General features: G+C 37.1%; 2 protein-coding genes across 6 annotated transcripts in view; both read left to right on the forward strand.

Moving 5' to 3' along the window:
- LOC113091338 (AP-1 complex subunit beta-1-like) overlaps positions 1 to 7,694 on the forward strand; it is a 28,529-nt gene extending 20,835 nt beyond the window's left edge. For all 4 annotated transcript variants that reach the window (XM_026256789.1, XM_026256790.1, XM_026256787.1 and 1 more), the window contains 4 exons: positions 1,694 to 1,778; positions 2,118 to 2,204; positions 3,306 to 3,460; positions 6,547 to 7,694. In XM_026256789.1, coding sequence (XP_026112574.1) covers positions 1,694 to 1,778; positions 2,118 to 2,204; positions 3,306 to 3,460; positions 6,547 to 6,621 — 402 coding nt within the window. In that variant the 3' untranslated portion in view covers positions 6,622 to 7,694. The remainder of the gene's footprint in view (positions 1 to 1,693; positions 1,779 to 2,117; positions 2,205 to 3,305; positions 3,461 to 6,546) is intronic.
- A 1,733-nt stretch (positions 7,695 to 9,427) lies between these two features.
- On the forward strand, positions 9,428 to 23,600 carry LOC113091419 (ras-like protein family member 10B). Of its 2 annotated transcripts, none has more exons than XM_026256934.1 (4): positions 9,428 to 9,835; positions 10,040 to 10,305; positions 18,389 to 18,513; positions 20,447 to 23,600. In XM_026256934.1, exons 1-4 carry the CDS (start codon positions 9,727 to 9,729, stop codon positions 20,715 to 20,717), a joined length of 771 nt encoding a protein of 256 aa, XP_026112719.1. In that variant the 5' UTR covers positions 9,428 to 9,726; the 3' UTR covers positions 20,718 to 23,600. The 2 variants fall into 2 exon arrangements, with proteins under 2 accessions (XP_026112719.1, XP_026112721.1); XM_026256936.1 differs by having other exon boundaries at positions 9,428 to 9,831.
- The last annotated feature ends 1,644 nt before the right edge of the window (positions 23,601 to 25,244 follow it).

Consider the following 25,244-nt stretch of genomic DNA (forward strand, 5'->3'; position numbering starts at 1 on the left):
TGACATTTTATTTCACATGTCATTACATTTGCATTGGCTCATGTGTTGAGATATTTTGTCCACAACCATTAATTTGATTTCTATAACAAATGAATTGGCACACATCATTCTCTTACTATGAAACCTGTCAACCCTGTTCTAACTCCATATTGACACTAACGCGACAGTGGTTTGCCACTTTTTCTTCTGTGTGGTTGCGTTGTAAGAAGCATGCATCCACCCATGCACGCAGCTTAGGGAGAACATTGTTAATCACTGTGAATCACAGGAGGTAACATAAATTTCATCTCTATTTTTCCAGGATTGATGTAACAACATGTCTGGATAGCAGGCAGCTCAAATCTTCAGCACGTGCATTTGATCTGGACGTGCTTTAGCTTACCATGCATTTTTTGCAGGCATGGATTACAACGGCTGATAATTTCAGTCCCAGAGAGGCTTGTGGCATTATTAATTTCACACGTGGCTGCCAATAATAGATCATTTATTTATTGAAGTGGCATCACATGAAGTGAATGTTACTCATAGACCAAAATAAGTTTTTTTTTCTTCTTCTGTAGCTTGACTCATTGTCATTCACAAGGCCAGTAATACTGTTGATAAATCTTAACAGAAGAGATACAGATCGTAATACATGATGTTTTGGTTTAATTCTTGACAATTACACAAAAGGTTGATTGATTTCTGATTTCACATCTGATTTCATCAGTACAGTCTTTCTTCATATTATTTTGCCTGGTGGTTCAATATAGTATTTCTAACTGCAGTTAGACAAGTAAGGGAGGGATGAAGTCGGTATGTGCAGCTCAGAGCAGTTTGGCTGGATGAATTATTCAGAAGTGGAGTGTAGCACATCTGGATGTGTGTGTGGGACTGTCTGTCCCTCTCTGAGGCTGTGTAGTCTCTGTTCTGATGGATGCTGTGCACATGCTGTCAGCTTTCAGAAAAGCTCCCCTGGGTGCTTTTCAGTTCCTCATGCTCGCAAAAGATTTACAGCCATAATCGGATGAAAACAAAATATTTTTTTTTTCAGCTGAAAACTTACAAATGCACAAAATGGAAAAACTTATTAATGATGGGTTGTATTTGTTTTAAGCACTTTTTTTGGATTTTTTTTTTTTTTTCTTGCTGATTTTTTAAATTCATTCCAATGCAAAAATTAATTGTTGTTTTTTGGGGCAAGAAACCAACTTTTTACATTTATACAATAACAATAATATAGACAATCAGTAATATATGATATATCTGATTCACTAGGATGGGTGTTTTTGAGTCTGATTATCCAAGACAGATACACTCACTCTGTTTTCTCAAACTGTCAGTGGGCATCGTCCATCCTCTTAGTGAAGCACTGCCTTTGAGGCATTTGTGCATGTTTGAAGTTCACATACTGGCGTGCAAACATGAACTCCACGCACAGAAGCTGAACCCAACCTTTACAAAGCCACAGAGGATCTTAAACAAAAGAATAGAGCGAGAGAGAGTGAGAAGCAAAAGGTCAAAGAAAGAGGTTATCAAAGGACCATATTTCCCTGCTATCATCATGTGTGTGTGTGTGTGTGTGTGTGTGTGTGTGTGTGTGTGTGTGTGAATGCCATTCTTTTAAAAAACTGGTTTGAGAGCCTTGTCCTCAGCCACAATGTCTTAAATCACAGTCCTAATGTGTTTCCCTCTCTCTTTTTCGATGTTGCAGGTAGCTGTGAAAAATAACATTGACGTGTTCTACTTCAGCTGCCAGTATCCCCTCAGCCTGCTCTTTGTAGAGGATGGAAAGATGGGTGAGTGTGAATTTATGTTCACCTCGGACATAAGCCTTGCGTCCATCCTTGATTTATTTTTATTTTGTTTTTGTTCTTATTTTTTGTGTGTTGTTAGGGTTTTATTTTTGAAGTTTTGACTTATGTGCACAAGAGATGTTGTTGTAAATCTTTAGACAAGACAATATGGTGCTTGAAAAACCAGTCTAAAAGTGTCCTTGTTGTGGGGTGCCTTTATTCAAAAACATCTGTCTAGCAGCAAGACAACCTTCTGTTTCAGATACAGTAGAACATCAATCTTCTTTTTTTCCCCCACTGGTGTCTTCTCTCATTAACTCCTTCCGTCCCTCTGCTTCTCAGATCGACAGGTGTTCCTGGCCACCTGGAAAGACATTCCAAATGAAAACGAGGCACATTTCCAAATCAAAGATATCCACCTCAACTCAGGTGAGAGGAATAAATATGTGCTGTGCATGAGTGAATTGGGTAAAGTGTGTGGAGGTTGATGGGCATGAATGAAATGAAGATAATGAAACAAATAGGCAAAGATGGGATGGAGGAAAGTGCTCTACCTTTATCAATGCTTTGGATTATATTGACTGTCACACTCTCAGACTTACAAAAGAACACACTGTCCTGTTGAGGTTTGTCTCTGAAGAGCAGTGCTGATCTGGTGGCATGTCTGGGTGTAATTAACTCGAAGCAGGTTTGCATAAAATAATAGTGAATCACACAGGCATGAACACGCGCGCACACACTCTTGTTGATATTGCTAATGAATGCACAGTGGGTGTCTTCGGTACTCTTATTTTGACTCTCAAAATGGTTTGGTTTTTAATATAGGTGTTTGCTGCATTGTTATATATAAATTTCCTGTTCTATAGCAAAATATTTCATTGTTAGCAAAGATTTTAGCTTGCAATTAATTTAATATGATGAGAAAGTAAGTCAGAGCAGCACAAAATAATATATAGACTGTAAAGACACAACACAACTTTGCTGTGTGTACTTCATCAGTAAGAGTTTTTTTGTTTGTTTTTTATTCAGGAAGCAATTAATTTGACATTTCTAACATTACAAAAAATGTTTAATATAAATGCTGTTTTGAATTTTCAGTTTATAAAATAATTCTGAAAAAAAGTGATCAAACGCTTCCTAGGTGAATGTAAAAGTCTTTACTTTACTTTACTTTAAATGTAATAATTGACCTAACACAAACTTTTGAATGGTAGTCACTAGTCAAATCTGATTCACAAAATAATGTTGGGAGATGGTTCTTTTCAGTGAATTGGTGAATCTTAGACATTCCACCTAAGTTTTTTGATTCATGGAAGAACGACAATAGTAGAATTTAAACAACATGAAGTTGAAAATTTGTTGTCTTTTGAGCAAACTTTTCTTTTAAATCAGACTAATTACTGAATGGTTCGTATGTCAATGTGTAAGTAATTTGCAGGTTGCCATGGAGACTCAATCAGGTTCAGTTTTAATTCAGAAAAACTGTAATGTATGTCTGAGTTTTGTTAATGAGTAACTTCTCTCTCACAGACGTGGCCAGCAACAAGCTGCAAGGCAGTAATATCTTCACCATTGCCAAGAGAACAGTGGAGGGGCAGGACATGCTGTACCAGTCTGTCAAACTCACAAACGGCATCTGGGTGCTGGCAGAAATGCGCATACAGACCGGCAACCCCAACTACACGGTAAATGGAAACAAAGAGACATGAACGATGTTGTAGTGGCTTTTACAGAGATGTGAAGGCACTAACAAAGTGCCACTCGAACACACATACACACGGCTACATGTGACAGAGTGTGTTTCACACAACGGCTCTCCTGTTATTTCATAATGAATCATGCTGGAGAAAGATCTGTGTGTTTGTGTCCCTGTGAGAGAGAAGAAACCGATCAATGGGGAAAGCTGAATGCGTGCTAGGTTGGAGACCGAGCTATTGTGTTCAGAGAGAAAGAGTGTTTGGCAAATCCTGTGTGGGTGATGATAGGGAAAGAAGATTGTCAAGAAAGATGTCAATCCTCCTTTCAGTCCTTCCTCCGTTTGGTTTAAGGGATTTGCCATTATCACTCATCCTAATCTGGAGTGTATGTTTCTTCTCCCTCATGTTCCCTTTCACATTTCCCACATGAATCATGCTTCAAACACAATTGTAGGGAACCATTTCTTCTCTTAGATCTCAAGTGTACTGGACCTAGAATTGACTTGCATACTTAAGATGTAAGTTATAAGCTACACAGGGCACCATTTCTGTAGGAAACGCTGACACACAACACATCTGTATAGGTCTGTTAATCTTCCATCTCTTGGCTCACATCGTAATAGCCACTTTAAGAGACCTGTTATTCACCACTCAGGCGCACACACTCCATGTATCATAGTTGTTTTGTTCCTGGCTGTTGTTGTAGTATATAAACAGTATCTGTCTGAAAGGGCAGAAAAATGTGGCTATACTGTGAACTGTTATGTTGTTTTTTTTCTAAATATCTGGCAATGTTTCCATTAGCTACAAAGCTCTACAATTTGTCACTGTTCGTTGTCCCTATAGCAATCAGGCGTCCAATGGCATGGCCCGGTTCCCCTTTAAATGCTGCGAGCTTCTGATGGCAGGGATCTGTTAAAGCATTTCCCCACAAGCCTTTGTGCAGCACCCTGCTGTTTCTAGTCTTCCTGTCATCCCACCATCTCATCTGTTTCTGATTACATTCTGCCCCATTGTTGCAACCCACTGTTATATCTCTTAGAGTCTTAGAGTCACACCATTCATGCTCACCACCCACCTGTGCACTATCTCTCTCTTTCTTTATCTCTCACTTCATCTCTCGAGTCAAATTATAGAACAATGCAACTGTTAATAAAACGCCTCTGCATAGAGGAAACTGATGCCACAACGCAAGTCAGCACCAATGTCATCACGTCTATGTTTGTGCACCCACCAAATTCTGCATGAAGCTAAGACTAAAATCCTCCAAATCTAACAACTAATGAAAGCTTGAAGTGGAGTAGGCCTGCATTTGATAAGGACATGCCAACTCATTCTTAGATGTTCTCAACATAAGTCTAAATCTTACTGGTGAGGAGTTAAATGATCTTTAATGAGCACTTTACACTGTTCCCTAAACTGAATATTGATCTTTTGCTTTTTTAAATCTGTATACAGTGTATTGCATATTATTTTTTTTAAATAAGTGTTTAAAACTTTTATCATTTTAATACATAATACCATTCAGTAACTCTGGGGTCAGTAACTCATATACGTACATATAAATCAGTATATGTAAATTGAATACACCAATATAGTCTGATTGACTGTGATTCTATTCTATTATAAAGCTTTTCTACCTTGAAATAAATATATTCAAATACTTGTCATTGGAAACGTTCCATCATCTTTAGTGGACACAGTGTTAGGAATCTCAAACTTTGTGTGTGTAGACACAAATCTTTCTTTGGACTTGTGGGAGCCTCACAATTGCTGTGGAAAGCTGCAGGGTGATCTCATAAAAGCCCAGAGAAAACTCTTGGATATACATCCTCTCCCTCATGCCCCTCTCTTTCCCTTTCGCACTCACGATGTCGTATTGCACAGTACCCACAGGCTTTCTGATTATCCTGTGTATGATTGCTCCGTGAGAAGCCTCAAGTCTGCTGCAGCGCTCACTTGACAAAAGAGGAAGCAGGTGCTGCAGTAGATAGAGGTCTCCTCTCATGTCGACCTCTCCAAGCACAGTGGCTCCTCTGACATTAGTCTGCATTTATTTGTCTATTACTCTGTTAGTGCCATATGAGATCCTTTTAGGAGGAGCAGCTTTTTATGTGGCTCGCAGCAAGTAAACACAGCTGCTTATGAATGACTACAGGTGGTTAGTTGAAACTGTTTCTCAAAAAGGGCTAAAGGCAGAAACATTCAACACCATCCAAATGTTTGGGGTTGGGAAGATTTTTTTGAAATGAGTATCTAATGCTCACCAAGGCTGCATTTATTAGATCCAAAATACAATAAAACGGTAATATTGTGAAATGTTACAGTCTAAAAAAACTGTTTACTATTTAACATATTTTAAAATGTAATTTATTCCTGTGATGGAAAAGCGGAATTTTCTACAGACGTTACTCCAGTCTTCAGTGTCACGTGATCCTGCAGAAATCATTCTAATATGCTCATTAGGTGCTGAAGAAACATCAATGTTGCAAACAGTTGTGCATCTTAATATTTTTGCAAAAACCATTATGCAAGTTTCTTTGAGGTTCAAAAGAACAGCATTTATTTGAAATATAAATATTTATAACATTATAAATGCCTTTACTGTAACTTTACTTGCTGTCCTTACTGACCACAAATATTTGAACAGTGGTGTACTATACATTTATATGATACATATATACGATATATATGCTTGGATAAAAGTACTGTTGTGCTTTCAGACTTGAAATGAATCTTATGACTTCCTCAGCTAATAATAAGGCAAACACTGGAAGCGGTAGTCATAAAGTTGAAGCTTGTTTTGGTCTTCATGGCAGTGTTTGTAATTTTGTGTTTGTGTGGTTGCTCTTGGCAGAGGGAAGGAGATTTATATCAGTGTGTTGGCAGACTTTCAGCATTACTAGTATTTATTAGTTTTTCTCACATTCATTTTCTTCGCTTTGCAGTTTCTCAATTTTCTAAGCATGCCCTCAAAATCTTCAGTTCTTAATAATTTTGTGAAATTGATGTTTGGTATTTGCCCATGTCTCTGTAATTTATTCTAATCTCCATTTCTCTGTTTCTTTCCGCAGCTGTCAATAAGATGCAGAGCACCAGAGGTGTGTCAGTTTGTGTACCTGTGCTATGAGTTGGTGCTGAAGAACTGAAGTGGGGGGAAACTGCAGTTCCCAGGCATCATTTGGGTGACTGAAACTTGATTGGACCAGTCAGAGAAAGAACCCTCACTGACTTGCATTTCCCTCAGACTGACTGAATCCCAAGGAATTTTTCTTCATTATTTTGTCCATTCCCAACACCCTTCTTTATCCCTCATGCAATCCTTCAAATATTACAGTTACTCTCAGTTAAGGGTAGTCTCTCTTCTAAAATACAACAAACAAAATATAAAAACACACGATTTGATTATGATTTCACATGTGCTGGTGTTGTTCTCAATTATAACTGTATTGCCTACAGTTTATCCTAAATGTTTTTTCCCCCTCATGAGGTCAAGCAACATGCGCAGAAGACCTCAGAGTTCTAGACCAGCCTGAATTCCTCATCCATCCAGTAGTAGGAAGGGTGTGTTTACTACAGTTGAAAACTGCTGATTTTAATTTAGTCTTAATAATTGGACAATGGGTCACTGGCTTTGTATTCACACAAACCGTTGTGTGAATGCTTGTGGTTAAAATGTTTATTTATTTTTTTCTGTATTGTTAAAGCTCTCTCCGGTCTTTCCTCAGTAATTTAAGTCTCCTAAAATCTCTTTTAAGACAATGCTTTGTGTTTATCCAGAAGCACTACACAATTGCTGGGTAAACTTTTTCTTTGTCTTCAAAATATCTCTGTATTTGGGGATGACTAAGTTTGCAGTCATGTTTTGCTATTAAGATGGATTTATTTTTAGTTACTACTGTCTTTTATGTGCAGTTTATTGTGTGTGTGTGTGTGTGTGTGTTTTGTTGCAAGCAAGATAAACTGTTGGTTCTGTGAGGGAGACTCTCTGTGTGTGTGTGTGTGTGTACACTTAGAAGTTCCCAAATAACAATGATTATTGTTTTTCTTTTTAATCATAGTTTGTTGATTCTGTATGTGTTATATAAAGTGGGTTTAGACATAGGGGTGACTACAAGGAGCTGTCCAGTAAAGAAATTTGCTTTACTTTTTGTTGGATTCTGTCATGAATGCATCATCTGTTAAAGAAATAAAAAAAAATAAAAAAAGTATATTACCCATTGATTTAAATTGTATTTATTTTATCCTGGTTTCAAGAAAGAATTAAAAGTATTAAACCCTTGGCTTAAATAACATGGAGTGTCCCAAAATGCTTCAGAAATGTGTAATCCCTCGCAAAATGTATGGAAGTCATTATATTTTAATACTTTGAGTATTGACCACTCTTAACTGCTTCAGTTACAGTCCTAACTCCTTGTATACTGGTTTATTCAGTATGACTCAAACAGGCAGCATGCTGCAAACGAACTCATTTAAACTAGACTTCCAAATATCACCTTTTTGTAGTAAATGTGAAGTCCTGGTGGGCACAAGTTGAACCCGTTTCTCATCTAATGACATTTTCTCAAGTGAAACAAATAGGCTACCTTACTGGGGTTGCAAGGTTTCAGGAAATGCCATTTATTGTGATCTGCAGCCATGCATCATCCAGTTTTTCACTAAAACAGTAGGTAAATATTCATAATTGGTTGTGTAGTTCTGTTCTTCTGTTCCCTGTTCTTTTTGGAAGCTATGATGGACAGGATCATGTTAAGCATAATTTTCTCTCTGTTGTATTGACTGTCCTGTGGTGATAAAATGACAGGGTAATGTAGAATATTAAAGGAGCTTGGGGCAGCATGTGCATCCAACCATATGCCAAGATTGAAACTCAATTTTAAAGCTTATGGCTAGCAATCTAAGCAAGGACAGGAGGCTTCAGTTGTAGTCTATTGCTCTTAGTACTAATGAACTCCTCTTAATTTGGATGTTATAGCACTCATTATTGATGTTTAATGGATATTATTGTAATGTTGTGTACATTGATAATCTGAGATATGTCTCCCAGTCCTTATTTGTCAGGTTTAAGAATGGCCTGAAGTTCTGATCGAGGGAGAAAAATCACCATTTTAAATGAGTACTGAGAAGACTAAAATCCAGAGAAATTAATCTTTCTTGTGTAAATCTAATTGGAATAATGGATGTATTCCAAGTTAGTAATCCGAATATCATTAGATTACAGGCCATGCTATTTTGATACCCATGCACTTCTATCATCCAAATGAGCATGGAGAAATTAAAAACTGGATTAGAGACATTGTAATTGTATTCACTCAGATGACCATTAAATAAGAACATAAATTAATCGCACAACATTATGTACCTACTCTTTTATGTCTAGATTCATGCATTTTTCTAGCAAACATAAATGGAATTGTGAGAATTTCAAAAGCAGTTTTTGAAACTCTTGAGGATGGATTGGACCGGGTTTCTCTGGCTAGTGAGCAGGGGGCGGAAATTGAAAAAATATTGTAAAAAAAATTCCGGAGTGGAATTACGGTGTAGAGATTGCAGAACGCTTTGAATGGAATGAGAAATCTCAGCCACGCGCCACTCAAATAAGCAGTTCCCGTCCACGGTCCCAGACCGGCTTTCAGTTATTCATTTTTTTTCGTATATATATTAATTAACTTGACAATTGTAGCTTTTTTTCTTTAAACTTTACTCGATATGTTTTAATCAAATGTTAGACAACAGTTTAGTAAGAAAATAACAATTGCGCTTTTTTTTTATATATTACTAAACAAGCAACACTCATCATTCCTGTTTGAGCTAGATAGTCGAAAGCTACATTTTCACCTCCAATGATGCAAGTAATTTCTCGATATGACGTAATTGTTTATAGCCAGTAAACATTGGCGCAAGCCTAATAAACAATGCGCGCGCGTCAAGTTGAATCACATTAGTGCGCGCGGAGCAGCAGCGCATAGTACCACAGAGGAGGGTAGGCTACTGACTGCTTCATGTGTAGCTTCAGCGACGACGAGAGGTCTGTGCGAATACACGCCACCAACAGTCTCACTGAGTTTAACGATGGACCTTTGCGCCGACTGCATTTGGCTTGCGGTGAGGTGCACGGTGAAGCGAGCACTCTTGCGCTCGCGCGGCACGCACTGCTGAGATGATGTGGGAAGGTATGCGAGGTTACGAGGAGAACGGGCCAATGGTAACCTCGAGACCCAAGAGCACACGTTATTCCTAGAGCTGCCGGATGGATGCTGTTGGAAAATGACAGGTTTCGGAATACTGTGGGCTGGAGCATCGAGGACTGTTCTCCAATGGAATGCAGAAAAGACAGCGCAACCGCCGCAGTGAATGAAGTTGGTTTGTTGATCCATTCATTGACTGATAATACTAACGGTATACTTCACCAAAAGAGATAACGAAATATATCAGAAGACAATAGTCCTCTGTACGAACTCTTATTTATTTAAACATCCGCGAAGAGTGTTTTCATCGTCAGAGCGAATTTAAGCACAAAAAGGCGCATGGTAACAATTCATATTATTGTTTTGATTTGTTGAGCAGTTTTCCAAGCGTCTCAACCGGCAGCGGTGGTCAGTCCTGATCGGCGCGGGATGGTCGAGACGCTGAGCATCGCCGTCATCGGAGCGCCTGGAGTCGGGAAAACTTCTATCATCCGCCAGTTCATTTACAATGACTTCTCCGAGACCTACACCCCCACCCAAACTAGATACATGTACAGACCCTCGGTCATTCTTAACGGTGTTATGTACGACCTGAAGATTTTGGATGTCCCGCCAATTTCCTCCTTTCCATCAAGCCCGAGTCAGGTAGGCTACAGTAGAACTGTAAAGCGCTCGTGCGTGCATGTTGTTCGTGTAGCAATGCATCAGAGTACAATAATACTACTACTAATAATGATACGTTATTTAAAGCACATCAAATGTAGAATAAACTCTCTAATGTATATAACAGATGAAACAATATATTTTACTGTATAAAGTAAACTATAGGTAAGGGGTGGATCATTTGATCAGTTGTTTATTATTCATGCAAAAATACATAATGCTGTTATTGTTTTCATTAATTACCATTGCTATATTGATGATAACTTTATCTAGTGCTCTTATGAATGTTTTTAGCATGACTTTAGCCTACTGAATGAAACAGCATAGACTTCTTGATGGCTAGTGTTTGCATATTTCATTTCATTCTGTAACCTAATTGCTCTGCAGGTCTGTGTACTATTAAATGCTACTGTTCTTGATGGCACTGATAATGTCTGATAGATAATATCATGATGATTTTTGCGTTTGCCTTACCGAATGTGGTATCCTTTCAGTAATAACCTGATTGTGTTTTTTTTTTTTTTTTTGATTGCTGCCAGTTTAAGCACCACAGTGTTGCCAGATATACAGTTATGACAAACAAAGAAAAAAAAATTAACTGCAACTTCTCACTTTATTAACTTTCCAAAGTGTCAAACTAAGTGGAAAAGACAAGTCCAAAGATGCGTATAATAGCCGGCTCTGCACCCGCGCCCTCACTCACAACTCTCTCCCGAGCCTCGTTCACTCCGCCAGCTTCTCGCTGCGCCATTTTCATCGTTTTCATACCACGTCATCATTCGTCATCATTTTCATGCCACGGATGCTAAATATTCTTGCAAACTGTCTTAATTGAGTTCTACATGAATACACTCATAGTGTCAAACAGCAAATTAGTAATTCATTTCAGAGAACAAATTTTATTTTGAACATAATAAGGTCCGGGCTTCGGTGACCTGATATTTTCCTATAATACATTTTACAAAGAAATATATTGTCTTATTAAATGCAGCAATTTTAATGTTCTTGCATTATAAGTTCTATCATTACATCACATCATACATTTGTCAGTATTAATGAAGGAAATGTAAGTTAAGGTGAACATTTTACAGTGAACATTTTTCATAATTGAATTTATTAATACTAATTTAATTATTGAAAATTTCCTGTCAAAAATAAGGCACTTTATAATGTTAGTGTCCACTGTAGCCTTATATTGTACGGCATTATCAGGAGTCTAATATTTTAATGGAATGTTATTTCTTAATCCATCAGTTTGACCTTGCACAACCAAGCTGTCTCTGGGATGTCATTATTCAAATTCACACTTTTCCAGTCTTGGTAAAAACATAGTGTCCTTTTGTTCTTGTGAACTTTCTTCATTACTGCTAAATCGAACTGAATCTTGAACAGATCCATTAATAGAGCGAGATTCCTGAGGAACGATAGTTTATTGCTTCAGAGGGAGAGGGGCTTTCCTCTACGAAATAGATCTGATTTGGAGTAGTTGCTATGGCGACATGGCTTGAACTGAGCATAAGAAAGCTGGCAAATATTTATTTCTCTCCCCCTCTGTCCTCCCCCACCTCTCACTCTCTTTTCTCTATCTCCCCCTCATCTGTCTCTCTCTCTCTCTCTCTGTCACAAACACACTATTAGGCTTCCTCTTCCTCTTAATTTGTCTTAGCATTTAAAGTACCCCTCCAATTATTCTTGTGGGAAGATCCTCAAATTTCCATTGTTCTGGAATAATCCAGGACCCCAGAACATCTGTTTTGTTAAAAAAGTGGCAAAAGACACATCATATTTAGTTAGCAATTTGAACAAATTATCTTCAGGTGTTTTGGCATCACATGAGCTTTCTGTTTAAACCAACCACATATTAGTCAACTGCTGCATGAAATACTTGCAGTGTATTGCACAGAGATCTACCTCTGTCACAGGTTTAGTTCTTATCCTGCATGTAGTTAACTGTCTGTAATATTCACGCCAACACAAAAAGCTTATTAGCCGTTTCGTGGGTTTCAATGGAGTAAAAAAATAAACACTCCAGGAAGGTAGATGATCTTTATAACAAGGTAAACATAATGCATTTGCTCTCTCAAAATTCACATTAGATTTAATGGTATTCATTTTGACTCATCCAAAGCCATTTACAAATCAGACTAATTCTAGCAGAAGCAATAAATCCAAGTAGTGCTACTATGCCAGGGTAGTACAATTCTAGATCCTTACAAATCCTTACAAGTAATTTCTGCTCGCCTCCTAATACACTCAGGGCATTTACATGCGAGACATGGCCAAGGAGGGATCTGTGGTCTCTTCAGAGCAAACGGCTAAAACCCCACAACACTGCCTTTGAAGGAATGGGATGTAATTCACTTTTGACCTTTTTAAGATTTAAGGCTGACAAAAATTCAGCTAAATTCTCCCAAACTCCCTTTAGGTTTGTCAGCATCTGAAAGACTGAGAGGTTTGCAGAGTGTAAAATCATTTGTTCTGTTTAAAATGTTGGATGGTGAGCCATTTTCTCGACTTATTTTCCCTGGCAGTATTTCAGAGTAAATTCCCTGCATCGTGACCACTTTGCATCTTGAAGACCCACCCAAGATAAAGACCACCAAGGTCGTCTCGGCAACACATGATTCGGTTGATTGTTGCCGGGTTCTTTATTAACCAATAAGAAGTAGAGTGTTGGCACCAGTGAAAACACAATGAGACAGAATGGAGACGAGTGTCAGGAATGGAGAAATAAAAAAAGTGCTCATTATGGTGGTGTCATGACGTCCCCATGGGGAATCAGAGAGGTGTTAGTGGTTCTGATGTCACGTCAGCAAAATGGATTGTAAAAATCATGAACATGCTGTGCTGAGGTATGGAGGGGGCATTGCTTTCAGAGCTCAGAGCACATTAAGACACTGTAATCTAATTGAGCCTGAGCACGCTGCAGCTAAAAGCCTGATCATGGCAGGCTGGAGCACATAAAGGAGGTGTGTGTGTGGATACATCTGTATTCAAATGCTTTTGGCTTCTTTTGACAGGTGCAAGTGTAGTGTTATATGCAGACATTTAAGAAATAAAAATAAACAACAAATAAATAAACTCAAATGGTCAAAAGTAAACAGTTTTAAACAATATTAAACAGTTGTAGACATGAAAGTATAAATTATTTTAACCATTAGCAAATTCATAGATATAAAAAGCAACTGAATTAGCTTAAACCCAGATAATAATAAATTAATAAAAGCTTTTAGATTATATAAGACTAAAATTAGACTAAAATTCATAGAAATATTCATTGCTTTATTATTTTATTCTATTTTATTTTATATTAAATTATATTAGAATACATTAAATGTATAATGTAATGTAAATGTAATTTTTAATTTATATACATTTTTTATGCTAGCTACGTAACTACGGCTACATTCAAAACAAGTTTTAACTCAATTTCACAATTAATTAATTAAAATAAAATGGCAGTGACATTGAATTAAACATGAAATTTTGACGTTTGCGAAAATTTTATTTATTTATTTTTTTACAACAATTTCCTCTTAAAATATATAAAAAACAATGACAATGAATGTAGACAACATTTCAAATGTTTCAACACTGCTTACTTATACTTTCATATTCCAAGCTAAAAGTTCTGTAAGCTAAAAATTCTAAGTCCTCCCCTAATGCATCATGGTTCAGTGAAATATGTCCTATATCTCTGTATACTGGAACGCAAAATGCAATAGTATCACCGAACACCCACTGATATTCATTGTATAGACAACTGTGAATAATAATCTTTGACTGCTTGGCAACTTTGGTGACTGAATGTCGCAGTTTGTTCGCATGAGGCCATGGCAGATGGAGCAGATCAAAAGCCAGCATGATTCAGGATTTCCTGTTACTGCCAGCCTCTCTCTCTTTCTCGCTCTTGTTCTCTCTCAGTTATGACAACAGAGATCTCATTGAGACGTTCCCCCGCTTCTACAGCAGTTGCTTGATCATGTAATGGTCCTCAGAATGGGATAGAATTCACTTTGCCCAGAGCCATGCACTTCCTCCTGAACTATGTTTCTCACCTCTAGCTGAGGAGAAAATGTGCTCGTGCCACTTTTGGTTGTTCTTTTACCAGTGAAGTTGAGGAATATTAACTTTGAGTTTCAATTTTCCTGCTCTGTGGCCTGACACGAGTCACACAACACATTCTCAGTGGCTGTAGGGTCTCTTTTCATTCAGCTCTGGTTTGTCACTCAATGCCTTTGCCAATGTCACACTGCCAACTTACATTTTGGAAATACTCTTCATTGACATCGAATCTTATATTCTTTCCTTCTTTTTATATGGCCCTCGTTTTTTTCTTTGAACTACTCCATCTCTTTCAATCCCCTGAATAATGGTGATTTGTTATGTAAAGGATAATTTTGTTATTTACAAAATAACCGGATCAGTCTATCACTTATTATCAATAAGTGATAATTGTCTAACCAGATGAGATTCACACACATTTGCTGCATAAACTCACTCATGCACAGCTTTTTATCCGATCTTTCAAAAAGTGTTCCACACACACACACACACACACACACACACACAATAGTACATAAAGATGGAATGAAATATTCTAGGGAGTGACTCTTCTCGAGACAACATTAATTTCATCTGTCTTTAAAAGTTCACAACGGGGATGTCTCAAGGACAGATGTTCTCATTATTGTTTTTTATGCCTAAAAACTGTACTGTCTAATTTAGGATGCATTGTCATACATCACAGTGTCAGTGAGTAGTAAAAAGAAACCAACAAAATAAATCTAGCTGTGGACCTCAGCATAAAATGAAGAAATATAGTTTAGTAATTATACTATCAATTGTCAGGGATTGAGCCAGAAATAAAGATGCATAGTGAACAAGCAGTTTAGTTGCCTGACATGTAATCATTTAACTAAGACATGCTATCTGAATTAGTGCTTTTTTGGCACCACTAGCACCTGACTGTTTAGTAGATGAATGAATGTTGTGCTGAAAGTATGATTTTGTTTTGCCGTCAGTAATGAGTAAACAGGTGGCTTAGAGAGAAAAATTCAGCCAACTGCTATATGGTGAAGTTGTGGCCTAGTGGTTAGAGAGTACAACCCATAACCCTAGGGTTGTGGGTTTGAGTACCGGGCTGGCAGTATCACGGCTTAGGTGCCCTTGAGCAAGGCACTGCTCCCTGGGAGCTGCAGCATACATTTTATATGTTTAAAAAAATTATTCTATTTTAAAATAAAAAAAATTCTAATCTGTTTAATAGATAGAACTATCAATTAATTATCAAACTGATGGAGCTCCATGTGGTCCTGAATCGACGTGCCTTGCTGCTCCTGTTTTAGCCTAACAATAGTATCTGTCCCAGCTGTCCATTTCAGGATAACAAAAAACATACTGTATGCTTGGAATAGATCACATTTATTTGCAAACTCACTTGTCAGCTTTCAGCAGCACAGCTTACTCATTCAGCAATTTCTGGTGGACATCTTCCAAAGTTCCAAAGATTTTTGTTTAAAGTGGATACCTTCCTTGCTCAGAGGAAAATGTTGAATTATGATGAAAGTGAATCTGAATGTGTCCTCTCTCTACCTCACACTCACAGGGAAGAACAGAACTGAGGCTTGACAAGGGGAGAAAGAGAGAGAGAAGCTTCTATTTTTAGTTTTTCTTGGGGATGGTAGCGCATCTAAAATATCTAACAGGCACACCGAGGGAGCATTTATGTAAGAACAGTGCTCAGCAGACGAGACAGAAATCTTTGAGGCTCAGGTTTAATTGAAAGGAATTAGTCTTGCGCTCTAGTGCCATAGTTAATGCTCAATGCCCCGATACAGATAATTGCTTCAATCTAGCAATGATCACTGAGCTAGAACTCCATCAAATCTCATAGAATGTTGAGTTTGTGCTTAATAAGGTCTGAGAACCGTAAGAATCCCCGGTGGAGATGGAGGGCAAGGCGTCTGCTTGTGATGTGCAGAAAATTAAAAAAGGACAAAAGCAAAAGAGAGATGGGAAAAAAAGACAGAGACTTGTTCACCATCTATGGACTGGTTTAAACCCAAACACACAGACTGCCTGTGGTGAGAGTAAAAAAAGTGATCACTCACATAAAAATGTGCCTTAAGAAGTGTTTTTCTGTCTATATAATAAGAGAAAGTGAAGTCCTTCTGCAGTTTCAGACCCATCATTCCTCACACCTTGTTTTGTGTTCCACAGAAGAAAGGTAGTGATACAGGTTTGGAATGACTTGAGGGCAGGTACAGTAAATAATGATATCATTTCATTTTTGAGTGAACTATCCCTTTAAATATCCTTCCTCCCATATCTGTTATGATCTACAATATGTCAGTGCATTTCTTTGCACACCTGATTGCTTTCATTATCACACTAACGTGCAAGCGTGCACAAGTGAATCTCAGTGTGAAATCAGAGTGGTCATCTCTGAGTGTAAAATATTAGCAGTCAACTGCTTTTCTAACATCGGTAGAGGATGGAGGTAATTATTCCTCTGTCAAGATGAATGTGCAACCACTGTCTTTGCTAAAGTAGACATCGATTTTCTTTACAAGCAAGATCCGCTTGTGACGAATGGCTTCAATTTGACTCGATCTTTCTTCTGTCCCCAGCAAACACACAAATGTAGATCACAATCAATATGGCAATTAAACAACAAATCTACTGGAATTTCACCACAGTCAAGCTCTGTCTAGTTCAGTCACTGATTCTGATAGAGTTTAGTTATTAGGGATGTGCTGTGGTTAGTTCTGTGAACGCATACAACACAAGTGTTTCAGTATATTGGATCTGTGCTTTCAGTCATTTCAAAGAAAAAAAACCTCTCACTGCTCCTGACTGAACAACTTTTTGCACAGAAGCCTGTTGTCATGTCATAAGATTACTGATCTCATGTTTGAATTGATTTTTTCAAATCATTTTTCCAATTATTTATTTTTCATTATATCGTCTATCTTTTTATATATATACGTAAAAACAATTTATATATTGTATATACGTAAAATATATATATATTGTATATACGTATATATATATATACGTAAAACAATTTAATACTTGACAATAAGAGCAAAACAGCATAATGAACATTTATTTTCGTACAATAACCACTCTGAAGCATAACATCCAAATGTTTTCTGAAAAAGAGAGTTCTGATCAAATCATTTATGCAACCTATGTCATTTATCAAATAATTTAATTATCTAATGTCATGGTATTGGTTTGACATGATCTACTACATCCAAAGAGGAATGAATATTGGAATTGATATTCAGTTCATATCCTAAGAGCTCTGTTGAGAAGATTGGAAGGGAAGGAGAGAGAGAGAGAGAGAGAGAGAGAGAGAGAGCAGATGAGGTCAGTGTGTCACGGCTGCCTCTTTCAGATGTCCCCCATTCAGCATTGTGGGTAATTACTGGAGGTAAATCATTACTATATAATGGCTGTAACCTTATATTCTGCCCCACTCTAAAAAAATGTGTAACAAAGAAGTATGATTTCACATACAGTAAATTGCATTATTTTCCTTACTTGTTTGTGTCTTTCCTGCAATTAAAATGATACATTCAGTTATATGGGCCCTGATCACCACTGGAGAAATAATTCTTCATTAGTTAAATGTTTATATGATCCTATATGATACATTTAAAAAGCTAAACTAAACTTTTGCCATATTTCTGCAACACTTTATTTTATTTTTTATATAAAAACCTTAGAAAAATATTATGATCACATTATTTGCACATTTTATTTTGGTTGTATAAAAATGTAATGTTTGCAAATACATAATTTTTTTCAAAGTTGTAGTGTAGTCTTTTTTCTTAAATATGTAAAGTACATGCCATGTCTAGGCTGCACTTGTTTTATGACAAACATGGTTTCTTGACCTTAAATGTTTCTGTGCATAACTTAACTACAGCCAAAATGCAACATTGTGGATTGTTGTAATAACATTTTATTTTTGATTAATTGTACATTGGCCTCCTATCATCACAGATAAACAAGTAATTGCCTGCTTTGTCTGTTTTTTTTTTTCTTCTATCAGGAGTGGCTGGATGAGCGATGTAGAGGGGTCCGCAGCGCAAACGCCTACATTCTGGTTTATGACATCTGCTGCGTGGAGAGCTTTGAGTATGTCAAGATGATCCGTCAGCAAATTATGGATAACCGGTAAGATAACAGAACTCATTCAGAACCTGAAATGACCCACCTCAAAGAATAAGAATGATTATCTTGCTATGATAGATCTAATATGTTTGACTGTCCTTCTATTATTCTTAGAATAGGACCATCTGTGGTCATTGAAACCGATTTTGTATCAGCTGCAGTGACAAACTACTGGTTGGTTTCGATGTTTTTAATAACACTTGGCCCTTGTTTCCCCAGCTGATGCTGAGATAATGAGGTGCCATTTGAGAATATGCATGAGTGACAGTTACAGAGCATAGACAGTGTCACAGTCCACTACAGCTGATAAGAATATAATAGATGCCAGGGAGAAAATCCTTTTGCATGTGCAGGTCTTGTGCACCATAGATTGTGTGCAGCATCGTGCATTTGCATAAAAGTCTTATGTGAACTGAATGAATGACAGAAAATGATCTGCAGTCTCCACCTTTAGCCCTGTTCCCCACCCACAGTGTCGCACCTCTGTTTTACAAATGCTGTTCACATTCTCACTGCTATGAGAACACCTCAGTGAAACTGCGGTCTTTTAGACAATAAGATTTTAATGTTTTTTTAATGTAGTTTTTAGGGATTCAGTTAAATACATAAAGATCAGATGGAGATGTTTGATGTGGTAGAATACTGAATGTAAGCTCAATTCACATGGGTGTCATAAAAGAAGATTTCACAGAGGTTCTTTGACTTAACAAGAGCTTGAAAGGTTTAAGAGGGTAGACAGGAAGCACAGATGAACTATGAAAAGGGAATAAATCAGTGTAAAACATGAGACAAGCACCCAGCCACAGACATGAGGGATTGGTAGGCTTATTAAACCCAATGGCATGGGGGTCTCTTTGACAGACTATCAACATCTTTTGTGATGTTATTACCTGTGCACATTCTTTTCTTTGTAAATCCTCAATTTTTAACAGATTATTAATGAGTGGTATATGCTTTTTATATTAAAAATTAATAATAAGGAATTCCCTTGGGTCCTCAATTAAAGATGATGTGTTAAATGAAAGGTTTTAAATATTTGTGTGTACTTTGTGTATGAATGAAACCCTTAGTAATTTACTATTATGTAAAGATACTCAATACTATATTAATTGGTTTAATTAATAGCTACATATATTCATCCAGGCTGTGATTCAGTTTTTTTCTAAGCAGATAAGTGAAATCTTGCATTTTAATTTGAGCTCCATGTGCAAGAGTAAATTGCCAATTAAATTCATTGCACTTTTTTTCAGTTTAGCAAAATGCACACACACACAAACACACACAGGTTTACTTAGCATTCTAAATGGGGACATTACAGTACATAGGCGTAATGGTTTTTATACTGTACAAACTGTATATTCTGTTGCCCTACACCAACCCTACACATAAAACTACCCCTAACACAAAACATTATGCATTTTTACAAAAAAACATTTTTATACCCGTTTTACAAATGAGGAGGTCCCCAAAGGGAGGTTTTTGGAGATTTTGTCAGGTTTAGCTTACTTTTGGGTACAAATTTGTCCCCAAAATATGGTTGAGTGGGTACACACACACACACACACACACACACTTGCCTTTGAAGCACCCTGAACATGAAACACTTCCATTCTTTATTCTTTATGTGCCTGTGTGGCCTTCAAGGACACTCAAGCACTGAGAAAGGACACACATCATGCATTCTCCAGCACACATTATGAGCTCGGTGCCTTCAGAGTGTGTCAAGACGCTGAGGTGCTTTTCATGTTTGTGTGTGTGTCTGTGCATGTTTGCTGAAGATATTAGTGTTCAAACATGAACCAATGTTATGGACAGAATAAATGTCATGTAAGAAACAGATCGATTCTCATGTGGTTGCTTGGTTTCACTTGCTAATTCCCTCTTCAACCTCTTTTTTATTGCTCTTCTCACTCACTTTTCTGTGTCTTTCCGTAAGAGTGGGCAGCAGTTGTGAAGTGCCCATCCTGGTGGTGGGCAGTAAACGGGATCTTCAGCGGCATCGGTTCACCCAGCGCAGGGCCGTGTCTGTACTGGTGAAGAAAACATGGAAGTGTGGTTATGTCGAGTGCTCCGCTAAGTATAACTGGCATGTGCTTCTGCTCTTCAAAGAGCTCCTGGGAATAGCCGTGGCCCGAGGACTGCGTCCAAACCACACCTCTCTCCGTCTGCAAGGGGCATTGCACAGGAACCGCTGTAATGTCATGTGACAGATATGTAGCCTTTTTTTTAATTGATAATTATTTATCATAATTATCTGATTTTAACTGGTCCTAAGTCAGTACTGAAAGTTAACTTTTCTGTACCGCGAGAATGAAGCTGTGGGACAAACTCAATCAAAATGGCTGGAATATTACCACCTAGGGGCCTCTGTAACTGATGCATTCATCTGATGGATTACCTTAGGTACTACTAATTTCACTTTCCTCCAGTGAATAACGGAAAAATGGAATCAGATACGTTTTTATTTATTTTTTTTGTCATCTTACCAAAGTCCGACATGGTCGGAGTAAGATTGTATAATTTGTCTCCCCTTCCTGCTCAGATTTAAACTCAGATGCAGTGAGTGTGTATTCCGGTGTGATGGTTTTTAATGCTTTTATGAAGGATGAACTAAGGGTTCAGGAATTATGATGAGCAAAGGTTTATGAACCTGTTGGAGTTATCTGTTGTGATCCTCAAATTTGACCTAAAATATGATCTGATCTTTCCCCACATTATCGTATCAGTTAAATACAAATGAGATAATATATTTTTAAACATTTTTAGAAACTTCCTCTTTATCATGCAATATGTTAATCTTTAGATTACTTTCAGAAGCACTGGCTTCAAAAAAATCCCTGTCCTGTTACTCTTTGGCCAATTTTCCTTTTGCAAAACTGCTTCAGGACATTAATAAGATCCTGCCACAGCATTTTTCTTCATAAACCACAAACAGAAACTTCACCTTTCTCCCATTACATTTGTAATAATTAAATGGGCCACTTTAGACAGACTCTGCAAAAGTGTATGTAAGTATTCCAAAAATGTGATTGGGACAATTTTTTTTGGTTGGAACAGCTTTTTTTAATAGCTAAAGGGTTTTATCCATAATCTAAAGGGGGTTGCACACTGAACAACAAGTGCCACACACACACACACATACAATTCACATTGTTTTCTATGAGAGTACACACTGGTGAAATAGATTGCCCCTTTCTCTATACATTTGCTCTGTTTTTTTCAAACACAAAACTTTTAACTCAGTGATGCCACTTTGTTACTTCTTGAAGAGAACATTTGCTATTTGGTGTGATTAGATTAACTATTTACTGGTGAGTTGTCCTAGATGTGGCGTTGTGCGACTGCATTATGAAAGTTAGGAAATTACCATTATGAAAGTTAGGAAATTTGTCCTTAAAATAGGCACCAGCATTCTTACCGATGAGCTGCCCTTCCATAGACACCTCTCCAGCTCAACGTGTTGTTAAATGGTGGATGTATGAACAAAGCCAAGAGATGCCTGGAGATCCTTAGCTGTTATCTTGGACTTCAATAAATCATGCTGTCTTATTTCTTTACAAACTTCTTAGCACATTAGCCAAGATAGGTATATCCCAGCCTGCCTAGTATATACAGTATCATTGCATTGCAATTTTCTCACCATATGCCAAATCTAGTAAAAATGTTAAACATCCTACCTCCTAAATATAAATGACTGAAGAAATGAGGCACAAAATAATGTCTTCCACTGGCAGGATAGAGAGGTGTTGTGCAGATTTCAGCAAGCATGTACAATCAGTGGCACTCTAGAAGCTGCAAGAAGTTGTGATAAAGCCAACAGGTCCCATGGGGCTTCCCTAAACCTGAAGATTTCTGCTGAACCAGGATGCAGAGGAGGCTTACATTCTTTACTGCAGTGCACTGCAGTCTGCATGTTAGTTTTTTCTAAGTTACTCTCTGCTAGTGTAGTGACATTTGGCACAAACTTCAAATGAACTAATAGAGAAGCTTCTGTAGACGTGCTGGTAGTCATCACGATTGATTGATTGGCTGGCTGTGTGGAAGTCTTGATTCACAGCTGGAGCTGTCGCACTGCTACACCTATTCTGTCTCCTACTCTGTTCTGAGGTAATAAACTGTGGAGCTTTGGCACGCAGGTGGAAATTCATTAGACTGAGAAAATTGATGGTCCTAGAGGGTGCGAACCCACCCCGAATGCTTCCCATGACAGAAAAAGTTCATAAGACATAATATTCTCAGAGTGTGCTAAAAATTGTGCTAGAAATTCAACCTCATTCCTCGCAAATGCAACTCTGACAGCCATCTATGCACTTGTACACATCTTACATGACTCAAAAGAGCTAAGAACTTCAGTCAGCAGAAGGAAACATAAATAAGTTAGCAACTTGGGTCATTTTTTTAATCATAAAGAACCTATTTCTGTTTAATGGAGCTGCATGCTTTAATTGGCAAAACCAAAATCATTCAGGGGTAAATTGCACTGATGTACCTATTGTACATAACTACATGAGTGAGTACAAGCAGATCTTTGTAACGATACTTGAGCATCATTTTTGTCTTTGTGTATAAATGTTAGTGTTCAATAAGCTTAGCATGTAGTTTAAGATTAAGCGATTGAGAAACAGCCAGGCTAGTGTTATAAAACAGCAGGAAGGGGTTCTGTCTGCATGCCACACACTGTTAAGTGCTATGATTGTGGACTGAGGACTAGACAATGTAGCAGAATATGTCCTGTGCTAGTAAAGTTAAAGGATTTAGACTGAACATTCAGAAATGCTGAATATAGATTGTGTTGGTAAGACTGTCTGATTATTTTTTTCCTCATATTATTATTTTTTTGTTTAGATTTTAAAGGGCTACCTGCTTTTTAAATGGAAAAAAATCTGTTTTCTTTTTAGTAGTTATGTTTCATCAAGGAAAAATGAATAAACCCTTACAAACGATGTCTTAGCTATTCCCCTCATTTGTTAATTATTTTATACATCAATTGTGTCTAACATCCCAAACCAACTGCTTTTGTGTCACATTTGAAACACCATGGCGCCATCAACTGGTGAACAATATTTTCTCTCGCACAGAGAGAGGCTTCTCAAAACGTTTGAACACCGAATTTGCCTCATTTTGCTCTTGTGCTGACAAATACATATACCATATGTTAAAATAACCGTCTTGGAAAGCAAGTTAGAAAAAACCTTATATTAACTTATATTAACTTTATAATAATTAGAATATATAATTCTAATTTTCTGAGATACTGAAATTGGGATTTTCCTTAGTTGTAAGTTATAATCATCAAAATGAAAAGAAATAAACATTTTAAATATATCAGTCTGTGTGTAATGAATGAATATACAAGTTTCACTTTTTGAATGGAATTAGTGAAATAAATCAACTTTTTGATGATATTCTAATTATATGACCAGCACCTGTATAGCATGCATTTATTCTGAAGATGCCTGAATGTTTTGTCAAAGCATTTGACTTTCTGCAGACACGTTAATAATTACAAGTAAAAATTGTTTAATATAGTCTTATATACGTTGCAGACTAGCTCACATTACATTGCATACTTACATTAGCCTACATTAAAAGCATCAAGGTCAAACACACTTCTGAATGGTTGGTTTAAGTTTCAGAAAGCACGTTAGAATAGGAGACATCATAATGGTTTGTGGCATTTTCTCATCATTATATGTAGACTGATTCCTGATTGCCAAGTATCAGTGGTGGCACATTTGAATAAAACGTTTCTTTTTTTTTTCTTCAGTTATGGCCTCTTCATATTTTTTATTATTTTAGAATTTAAAAAAAATAATACAGTTTACCTGTCAAATCTATGCAATAAATAAATAAATAAAAACCGCGTATTTACGTATTTGAATGCACGATACAAAGCAGGCTACTGAAAACATACAATGAAAATACACATTAAAGGGCATAAGACTCATTTTCATCTTAATATAGGAAGTAATTATTTGTTGTACAAATGAACTCCACGATTTAATAAATCATATGTCAAACTGCAATACTGTTAATTAATTCAATATTGTTCTGTCGTTAAAGGCTTAGTTCACCCAATAATCAAAATTATGTCATTAATAACTCACCCTCATATCGTTCCAAACCAGTGAGACCTCCGTTTATCTTCGGAACACATTTTAAGATATTTTAGATTTAGTCCGAGAGCTCTCAGTCCCTCCATTAAAAGTGTGTGTACGGTATACTGTCCATGTCCAGAAAGGTAAGAAAAAATCATCAAAGTAGTCCATGTGACATCAGAGGGTCAGTTAGAATTTGTTGAAGCATCGAAAATACATTTTGGTCCCAAAATAGCAAAAACTACAATTTATTCAGCATTGTCTTCTCTTCCGTGTCTGTTGTGAGAGAGTTTAAAACAAAACATTTTTTAAAAATGACTTAAGCTGTTAACTTTTTTAATGTGGCTGACACTAGGCCTACCTCTGAGTTAAAACAAATCCAATATCCCTAATTCTATATTGGAGAAGCAAACTGTTTAAAACGATTAAGTTCGATTTGGTGAACTGGTTCAAAAAGATCCGGTTACATCGAATGATTCGTTCGTGAACCGGATATCACAAACTGCTTTGTTTTGAAATCTCACAACAGACACGGAAGAAAAGACAATGCTGAATAAAGTTGTAGTTTTTGCTATTTTTGGACCAAAATGTATTTTCGATGAATCCAAAAAATCTAACGGACCCTCTGATGTCACA

The sequence above is a fragment of the Carassius auratus genome, unplaced genomic scaffold (assembly GCF_003368295.1).
Source record: "Carassius auratus strain Wakin unplaced genomic scaffold, ASM336829v1 scaf_tig00214183_4049273_7079891, whole genome shotgun sequence".
In the NCBI taxonomy this organism is placed as follows: domain Eukaryota; kingdom Metazoa; phylum Chordata; class Actinopteri; order Cypriniformes; family Cyprinidae; genus Carassius; species Carassius auratus.